The 11030-nt window shown below is 34.2% G+C and overlaps 1 protein-coding gene across 1 annotated transcript in view; it reads right to left on the bottom strand.

The window, feature by feature from the left end:
* LOC118751108 (lutropin-choriogonadotropic hormone receptor-like) overlaps positions 1–8111 on the bottom strand; it is a gene marked incomplete at its 5' end in the record, with an annotated part of 40213 nt that extends 32102 nt beyond the window's left edge. Inside the window, one exon of the mRNA XM_036485876.1 lies at positions 7959–8111. Coding sequence (XP_036341769.1) covers positions 7959–8111 — 153 coding nt within the window. The remainder of the gene's footprint in view (positions 1–7958) is intronic.
* Positions 8112–11030: the final 2919 nt, after the last annotated feature.

Raw genomic sequence — 11030 nt, 5'->3', positions numbered from 1 at the left:
CCACGCCCATTTTCCAAAATTTTATCATAAGCGTATTTCCTGATAAAGAATTGTTGCAACCGTCAATTTTGAATAAATTAGCTTTAATATTTACTGATTTATCGAGGATTTCGTATTTCTCGAAATTACCGTTATACGGGATGTGGGCGTTGTTATTGTCCGATTTTAAAAATTTTCGGCCATTTGGTATGCTGTAACAACTGTGCCAAGTTTGGAAGAAATTGGTACAGCGGTTTCCAAAATATACACATGTAACTATAAGTGGGCGTGGCTACGCCCATTTTTCAAAAATTTATAATATTCTTATTTCTCGTCTAAAAGTTATTCTAAACGTCAATTTTGAGTGAATTATCTTCAGTAGTTACTAAAATATCGCAGTTTTCGTATTTCTGAAAATTACCGTTATATGGGAGGTAGGCGTGGTTATTGTCCGATTTCGCCCATTTTCAATACCGTCCGTCCCACGCCCAATAGAAGTGCATGTACGAAGTTTTGTTAAGATATCTAAATTTTTACTCGAGTTATCGTGTGCACAGACGGACGGACGGACGGACGGACAGACAGTCACCGCTTAATCGATTTCTCTTTTCATTCTGATCATTTATGTATACATTTGTCTATATCTATCTCGATTCGTTTTGCCTCTTACAAACAACCGTTATGTGAACAAAGTTATAATACCCTTGTGCACAAGTGCGCTCGGGTATAATAAGAAGCTACTGCACATCCACAGGCCAAGCCCTTTAACTTGATACCACATTTTGTAAAATCAAACGAACGGTACAGATCTGATACACATAACACATACACACTTTTTGTCTCCTTCTCTCAGTTCCAACGCATGCACGTACTTGCAAAATGATGACTACTTACAGGTCTATCCTGCGCTGGTAATAAAAAGTTTGTAACCGGTAAATAAAGTTCCTGTCAATTTTTAAATCCTTTTCGCATTCTGTGTATTCCTGTAACCGGTAAATTTTGTTACCATCTCATAAGCTGGTAACAAAGTATTGCCCCGTGAAATATGCAATGCCAGAATTTGCACAATTCTTCATAGCTGAATCAGCCTAGAATCGCGGTGACAAGAACTGGTAACATTTTTTGGTAATAAAATTTTCCGGTTACAAAATCTTCGGTAACGTGCAGAATATACCTGTTAGTAAGCTTTTGCTTTTGTATGGAAACTCATTTATGCCCATATAGTTGAATAAAATAAACATACTTAGAAGATATCAACCAATACCTCCCATATACCAAACGAAAGGAAACAACTTGAATTTTCGATTAAACAAAATAAAAACAAAATCACTAGAATGGTTTTCGAGCATTTTCGTAATAAAAAAAAATTTCTAATTTTTTCAAAAAATGTTTCTCTTAAACTGCTCAATATTTGTTGAATTTATAAAAAATTTATACACAATAATATTTCTTTTGCTCCAAAGAACCTATGTCCCGAAAATGGAAGTTATATCTGCAAATCATATGTTGCTAAAGCACATTAAGTGCTCAAAATGGACCCCAAAATAAGCCAATATTTACCGTTGTTTCTACGACAGAAACCGAATTTGTTACTTACAAAACTGGATCTGGCGATTGGTTTGTAATGATGTACTGAATTGTCGGTACTCGGTACCCAATACTTAAAAAAAGATTTCGGTACCCAATACTTCCTTTTCGGCACCCGATAACGATTCTTTACATTAAACCTTCGCCATTATATGCATTTCAAGTTTATAAAAAACTTTCATTACTAATTTATATGATATCGGCTAAAACTCTTGAACTTATCGCAACAGAGAAATATTATTTTATCAGTTTTAACCTTAGTCGATCCATGGTTCAAGAAAAATGCCCCTTTCAGGGGGGAGATTCTGTAAACAGTTAGCGACAAGTGTCGGATCGGTATCGCACTTGTTGACGTAAATATATTTCATATCATACTTCAACAAAACCGATACCGATTCGAAAATTGTCGCTAACTGGTTAGAGCATCTGCCCCCAGGCCTACAAAAATGTAATCGAATGTTTCAGCTGGAACAAAAATGCTTCAAACAAGTAAGAGTTTCTTTGATTTATGGCCTTGAACCGACATATATACATTTTTCATTCGAAACCTAAATGTTTCGGTACTGAGCATCGAGAGCATTGGATACTTTTTAAATCGGTACCGAATATCGATCAATACTTAAAGGTATTGACTCAGCACATCACTATAGGTTTAGAATTTTATCTTTGAAACGCCACACTTTATTTAGGAGCATTTTTTTGTAAGCGAGCGACAAAAGAACGCTCATCTCGGGTAAAATTTCCTTTTAGCTAGTTAAGCAACGCTGTTGGTAGCTGGCAAGAAACATGTGATTAGTGTAACGGAATTAGATACAAAAACCAATTTCAATGGGTAATTATGCGAAGTATTTGCGTAATATATATACTTATTTAAAATATAAGTCACATATATAAGGAAACAAAAATTTTCCTCTCCACTTTCCCATTAACAATAGAGCAGTTTTTTCACTTAACAATATTATCCTTCAGGTCGCGTATTTTTTAACCGATCTGGCTGAACTCGGATAAATAGCCGAGTTTGTGTTGTTGCTTTGCGAGTTTTTCGTCCTTTAAGCGAGTGTTTTTTGTAGCTCGGTTGCAAAAGAATGCACCTTTTGTCGCTTTATTAGTTCTCGTGCAATAAGTGTTTTCGTGAAGCTCTAAAATTTACAACTACAACATTTGAGCATAGCCTCCATGTCGAAACGTAAAACGTATTCTACGTCAAAATCAGCACGGTGCTTGAGGAGGCCAAGCTCAATGTGTATATTAAATTTGGTCGAGATCGGTCAAGTTGTTTTTGAGATACGCATATATGATATATGTGGGCGGTGCCATGCCCATTTTCCAAAAATTTTATGAAAACCAATTTTTTTGCTTAATTGTCATTGTATATATGTATCATTTTTTAATAAATATATATAAATGCCCCTTAGCCACACTGCCCGAAAAATCTGCACGTCCGGTACATACACACATATAAATTCAAGTCCATATTTTTACTTAAACTGCTAAACTTCGACAATTTGTATGCAATTACATTGGATGAAGAATCAATTTATTCGAAAATAAATGTTCTTTTGACAAATAACACATATCTGGCAACTTTTGTAGCCATTTTTGAAATAAGCGATGATCAAAATTCAAAAAATAAAGAAAAAGAGAGGCTCATTAAAATTTAACCGATGAAAAACTAGCTAAGTCTTACAATATATTGTTATACATCGTTTTAAATGTCTATAAGTCGTCTTTTCAAAACTTGTTCGATTTTTAAAATCGGATGGAAAATAGTCAAGCATTTAATAGATAAGTGCATCATGTACGAAAATAACGTTTTTTTGGTATAAAAAAATTGAGGGTTCATGTTGTACTCGACCATACATACAACCTGCCCTAGGTTTTGTTTCGGGTGTATTTCATGACTTTTTTTTTGCAGCACCGTGTTATTTTTCTTGTGCGCTGTATTGCCTGATCATTGCAATTGTTTCTAGTAGTGTTATCACCGCTACACACAACCACAGTACAATTTATCAAATTTAGTCCAACATTTTTAGTCTAACTTTATACACGGCAAACTTACCATAAGTTACCAAAATAAAAAAAAAGTTGCAAAGTTACCACCCTGCAAAAAATCGGTAATCGCTTTTAGTGGTAACGTCTTCTAGAAGGCATAGCGTTATAATGCCTTCGAATTCTTCCGCTTCTTTTAGGCATTGCCGGTAATGCTAAGTAGAATGTCCAACAATATTTTATTTATTTCGCTTCTTTGTTTGATTTCGGGGAATGCAAAGTAGAATGTCCTATAATATTTCTTTCTAATTCGTTTCTTTGCTTCATTTCCGGAAATGCAAAGTAGAATGTCCTACAATATTTTATTTGTCTCGCTTCTTTGCTTCATTTCAGGGAATGCAAAGTAGAATGTCCTACAATATTTTTTTTTATTTCGCTTCTTTGCTTCATTTCGGAGAATGCAAAGTAGAATGCTGCATCGTAGTCAGCTGAAAAATAGAATGAATACCCAAAAATTCTTTTTCTACCGTTACTTTCTGTGGAAATTTGTCTCGCATAAAAATCATGTTTTGCTTTGTTCAATTTGCCGCGAAGTTTAAGTCAGTCAATGAAGTGAAGTACAAGAGTGAGGAAGTATAATTTTAAGCTTAGTTAAATATGCATGTATGTACATACCGATTTTTAAGAAAATCTAAATACCTAAAAAAATACATATGTATGTATAAAAGCTGATTTATAAAAATTTTAATTAATTTTAATCTTTTAAGACATTTTCTGATTTCAATTTAATATAAATAAGTATGTACTTATCTAGGCATTCTACATTAGTTTCTCTGTAAGGCATTCTTTGTTCGCTTCTCTGGATTCTGTTTATCCATGCGTTCTCCCTTCGTTTGAAGGTAATGCTGCGGGTAAGGGCTTACCTCCAATGACATGCCCATGTTAAAATAAGGCCTTCTTGAAGCGAAAGGGTAAGCGATTCCCATCGCCTAGCTCGTTTCCACTTTCGTTTCTGTGGTAATCGTGTTTTTTGCTGGGCAAGCTCTCAAAAAGTTACCTATTTTGGTCACAAGTGACCAAATGTGGTAACCGTGGTGCCAGTACCAAAACGGTACATGATTCTCAGGGTAAGCAAAGCGTATGAAAAATATTAACATATCTGTTATAATACATATATCAAAGCAATGCAAAATTTAACTTAGTACTTGCTTAATCCTAGCTTAAATAAACTCCACTTTTAAAGTGGAAGTTCTCTTGTTTTTCTATACATAACCTATTGCCAACTCTTTCTTTTTCAGTTTAAAATTTAAAGCAGGACAACAAGAAACCTAAATTATGGTTTTAGCGCACATACATAGATATAATTATAGTGCGTATGACGGAAAATCGTTCCTCAATACATCATATTCCTTCCCAATCGGAAACACCAACAACGAAAATGAGAATATATTGCGTCCTTATAATTCAATGTTTTCGATGCTTGCCCCACAACCTATTACCTACTAACTCACTTCCTTTTCAGTAATGAATTCTCTCACTAGTGTATACGGAGTGATTCAAAACTGCGTAAAATATGGGGCACCGAAATTGCGTATATGGAAACTGTGCATTTAGACATTACTTCGGTTTCAACCCAAACTGTGCATGTATGCTTTATTTCGATTTTGTCATATGCATTATTTCGGTTTTCAACCGAAACTGTGCAGATATGCTTTACTTCGTTTTTCACATACATATGGATTATTTCGGTTTTCAAACGAAAGTGTGCATATAATTATGTTTTTATCTAAGACTATGTTCAAACAGGGGCCTAATTGGCAATTAAGAACCTTTTCATCAATTTAAGCCTTCATTGCTACCCAATTTGTCATACAAAAAATCAATTTATTAATTGCCAATTAATTTGTGACGGATTCTCTATGCATCCCTGCTAGGTATGTTTAATTTTGACTTGCAGGTATGTTTATTGAACAAAGAGCAATCAGCTCTTTGTTTCTGTCCCTCTTTTACAGCTGATATTCCATCAGGGATGGAAAATTTAATTATAAAATTGTACCTAATTTACGGAAAGCTTTATCTAAAAGTGGATAGATGTACCCAAAAAGTAAATATGTATTTCTATATAAAGAAGATAGGAGGATAAAAATTCCCATCGATACCACATCAATTTCTGTACTCACATTAAACAAATTTTGGCTATGAAAAGAATCTCTTCGAGCAGCGCGAGACAAAACTATGTTCTAGAAAACGTGAATTAATTTCCTCCCAGTTCTCCGATCTGACGTTTAAAAATATGTTCCGTCTATCTGGCGAAATAAACTATGTTGCGTTACTTTGACCACCTTTTTGTATCATTTGTATGCCCCTTCACAAAGGAGGGAAGGAATTGGGCCAGTTGCACGCAACAGAAAATGCATTGAAATGTCAATAAAAATAAGAACTGATTTCCTGAGAAGTACCTAAAATTGTGTGTTAGTACCGAATGCACTTTCAAACTAAATAAAGGTACAGTTGTACCAACTTTTCCATCACTGTAGGTAATCCAGCAGCTGACTTCGTATGTGAACACAAAACTCAATTCCGCAATTTAAAGCTTAATTGCCTCAGCTAACTGGCCTGTTTGAACAACGCGCAAAAATACTTCCTCCCCCTTTTCCGGCAACACAGAAAGGAGAATTCCACTTAGTGAGGGTTACAATTTTATGCCGCACGCAGAAGGCCGCCTACGCAGAAAGAAGTTCTGCGCAGAAATACTTTCGCCATCCTTTTCCAGCAATGCAGAAAGGAGAACTCTACTTGGTAAAGGTTATAATCCCTAAGCGCGGCCGAAGGCCGCCTACGCAGAAAGAACATATGCGCTATTTCGGTTTTCGTCATATGCATTATTTCGGTTTTGAACCGAAACTGTGCATGTATGCATTACTTCGTTTTTCTTTTATGCATTCCTTCGGTGTTGTTATATACCTTATTTCGATTTTCATGCATAATGCATATGCATAATTTCGGTTTTTTCTAATATGCATTATTGCGGTTTTCAACCGAAACTGTGCATATATGTTTTATTTCGGGTTTCAACCGAAACTGTGCATATATGCATTATTTCGATTTTCTTTCGTAAGCATTATTTCGTCTTGTTTCATACGCATTATTTCGTATTTATGCAAGGTTTCCATATGTACAATTTCAGGGTGCCGTAAAATATTTGCCAATCGTACTCCAAACAAAAATAGGTTAAGGGAAATTTTTCTACCCGGGGTCTATTTACTGAGTAAGGGCCAGTTCAATATAAATCGATCAAGGCATTGAAATCATATATATATATTTTTTTTTGGTAATTTGGGGTAATATTTTCGCGTAATACTACATATATGTATATTATCCCCATTTTCGAGCTTAACTCCATAATCTGTAATTAGAAAAAGAGATTAGCCACACAGAACTGGCCCCTCGTTAATCTGTAATAAAATTAAACAAAAATGGACGCTAGCAAGGAAAAGAAGAAAAATATTAAGTTAAAGTACATATATGTATTTAAATTGCTTAATATAGCAGAAAAAAGTGATCGCAGTGGCACAGAGAAAAAACAACTTTTCCTAATCTGAGATTTGGATGTGTAAACAGGAAGATTAAAAAACGAGCTTTGACTGAGATTATCTTTATATCTAAACGCACTTTATGTTTGTACATAAAAAGTTTTGCTCAAAATAAGCCAAAAATCAATGCTTAATCGATTTATCTTCAGCTAGTCGTAACTCAGTAAATAAGCCCCGGGGGTAAAATGTCGCCTAACACTTTTGGTTTGTTATGGTTCGAGGAATACGTACGCCAAATATCTGTACGCAGTTTTGAATCCCCCTGGATATAATCAGAATAGGGGTATTCACGATCCGGTGCGTACTATCTAGCATAGTGCATAACTAGCATAAATAGCATGATTGGCTAATTTTGTTGTTGTTTGAACACATGAAACAACAACAATCATGCTATTTATACTATCTATGCACCATGCTAGACAGTATGCACCTGATCGTGAATACCCTAATATGTTTGTATGTGTACATACATGGGCATGCATGTTATGCAGCTTTCCGAATTTTATACGTATGTATGTACATACCACATATCGTCCCGTTTCTGCCTTAACCACGTATCTACAATTTTTGGGAAAACTAATATTACCACTTACAACAGCTGTTTAAGCGACACACTATTTTAAAATAGAACAAAGACTTAATGAGGGTGCTCACTTCTGTTAGTGGAACTAGAAATATTAAGTCAAAATGCGTTTATTGTATCCTAGGGGAAGAAATTAAGCATTTTCTCTTACACTCTCTAAAATACCTCTATTGCAGATACGAGGTTGAGGCAGAAACAGGACGATATGATACATTGTATACACTTACCTAATCGATAGAATCACAACAAGTACCGCAACATTTCCCACTACAGCCAGAGCAACAACAATCCAGACCGAAATGCGCAGCCATTGGTAGCCCATAACATCTTCACATGGATTGAGGGCGTTCGGCATGGGATAGCACTCAACGTGATGTTTTCTAAATTAGAGCCAATAGAATAAAGTCATATTAGTTGCAAAGCCTACTATGTATATTACTAAAGTAATTTCACTCACATATTTACGTATGTAGGTAGTAAATTAATTTTAGGAATTTGAAATGCAAATTCACGAAACAGAAATAAAAATAAATGCAAACAAAGGAACTATATATGACTATTAAAATGTATGATTGTGTCTAAAATAAAACATTTTATTATAAGTTTTAAATTGATTTACAACCAAGAAACATACGTTCGTCAAAAACCGATAATAGAAATTCTTAAGTTTAGACATAACTTTATTTTTAATCCGACCTTTAAATATAAAGTGAGCTTTAAGGTTATAGGTTACTTCAGAAAACAGCCCAAAATGAGGTGGAAGATCGTAGCAGAAAATAAAACCCCGTGGTAGATTTTTTATTTGTATGTACATATGTACATATATCATTCGTTTGTAGAACGTTATAGTATATTTTTATCCCTTTCATGAGCATCAAATGGTAATATAACTTTCGTCCGATATTTGTAAGTAACAGAACAAGAACAGAGAGAATTAAAATGTATACTTAAATGATCAGAACTTCGAACTGTGTCGATTTAGCCCCGTCCGTCTGTCCGTGTGCCTGTATGTCCGTCTCTTTGTATGCAATCTTGTCACCCAGTTTCCGAGATATCGGGATGAAATTTGGTAGGTGGGTGTATTTTTATAATGTATTTGTTGGAACCGGAAGAATCGGGCCACTATAACATATAGCTCACATACAACTGATTGTTAAAATAAGAGATCTTTCGTAATAACTCCTCCATTTATGCAGCTAGGAACATGAAATTTTGCAGTACTTCCAACTATTATCAGCAGAATACCTACAGTGAAAATTACAAAGATCCGGTCACTATAACCTATAGCTCCCATACAACTGATTGTTTAGTTATGAGAACATGAAATTTCGCAATATTTCCACCCATTATTAACAGAATACTTACAGTGAAAATTGCAAAGATCGGGTAACTATTACATATAGCTCCCACACAACTGATTGTTCAGATATGCGATTTTTTGTTATAACTTCTCCATTTATTTATGCAGCTAGAAACATGAAATTTCACACTATATTCAATCATTATCAACAGAAGTTTTACAATTTTACATTTTACAATGAAATGAACAAATATCGAGTCACGATAACCTATTTATTGGCTCCATACCACTGATTGTTCAGATATGGGATTTTACCATAAAACTCCTTTATTTGGACAACCAAAACCGGTAAATTTCGTAAGCTATTTTATAAATAATAATACAAAGTCTACTGAGAAAATCGTCAAAATCTATGCTGTGTAAGCTTTATACTATACTACTGATTGTTAAGATAACAGGTTTTGCGATATATCTCCTTTATGTAGGAAGCTAAACCCATTAAATTGTGTTACCGGTTTACATACCGATCACGCAGCAGTGAAAATCAATTAGATTGGTGCTATATTTGGTATATCTTCAATATCTCTGTTTTTTTTTTTAGATATGATTTTTACATTTAATGTATGCTGTAAATATACAAATTTTTTCAAATGCAGTAATCTGTTAGGTAAAATTTGTAGATGCTCATGAAAGGTATGAGGCCTTCGGCATATCCGAAGACAGCACTGCTCTTACTTGTTTTAATATATATATGTACATATTTCAATTGGGTTCCTGCAACCAGAGCTGGGTACAATTACAATTACATTCCTCAGTAATTGTAATTAGGAATCAATTCCTTCAGTTCATAGCAAAGGAAATGTTTACTTTCTCAATTTCTTGAAGTAATTTCAAATATAATTGTTTTTTTTTTTTTAATTCCATTACAAGGAATTTCTTATTGTAATTGGAATAAATTACGTGCTAGGAATGTAACTTTTTTTCAATACCTTTGAAAGGAAATGAAGATGTAATTTTTTTTCCAATTCCTTTGAAAGAAAATTTTTGAAATGAAAATTTAATTGATTTTTTTCGAATTCCATTCCTTAAAGTAATTTAACAAGTAATCGAAAAATGTATAAAACGAAATTTTTACTCTTGAATTGCAATAGCTTTGTTAAATTTTTTGGTTGTTAACTGCCTTGAATAAATAACTTATACCTAAGTAGTATTACTAATTGGACTTTAAGAAACTGTAGCTGTTCAGTTTATAGGGTAACCGTTAAATTTTCCAGATCCTACCGCGAACGCGCTTCGCGGCAGATGAAACCGTGAAGAACATCCGGACTGTTGGCGCCTTGGGCACAGCTGTTCCCTTGGACTAATCCCTGCGTATCTATAAAAATGCACTGACTTAATTGTGTATATGTTGTTTTCATTTTAAGTTTGTATTACAAAAGAAAAAAATTCAAACTTTAACATGAAAAAAGTTACTCATACACCATGTATAAGTACGGTCACATACGATATGGCGTAAGAGTAACATTACTTCCTGCTAGTATTTCATACAAAAGATTATTGCACTTTCACTTAACCCTTGCAAACTTGTTTATTTATCCATCGATTTTTATCGTTAGTAGTGTTTTAAGCCACAAAGCAAGCATATATTGGCTGGTCTATACTAATACAGTATATTTTGCTTAGCTGCCCATCCTTCTTTGCACGAAAAAACTTGTGCACTTAGCCGAAAAAAGTACTTAACCGGATGCCGGACCGCTGATGCGGATTTTGGGGTAGATATCTTAAATGTTCACTTAAGCATAAAGGCAGCAAAGCAAAATATACTGTATATATTTTGAAACCATTTTTTTCTGTTCGCAATGCTCGAGAAAGGCCGTACCGATTTTTTTTGAAATTTCGAAATCTACTGCAGACTTTCCAAAGATGGTTACAGGCTAAAAAAAGTTTCGATATAAAAAGGGGGCGTGGCATCTCCCATAACAATAATAATTATAGATTG

Source organism: Rhagoletis pomonella, unplaced genomic scaffold (assembly GCF_013731165.1).
Source record: "Rhagoletis pomonella isolate Grant_MI unplaced genomic scaffold, Rhpom_1.0 Rhpom_scaffold_00540, whole genome shotgun sequence".
NCBI lineage: Eukaryota > Metazoa > Arthropoda > Insecta > Diptera > Tephritidae > Rhagoletis > Rhagoletis pomonella.
The sequence above is the reverse complement of the archived record's forward strand: the minus strand, read 5'-3'. Positions and strand labels throughout refer to the sequence as shown.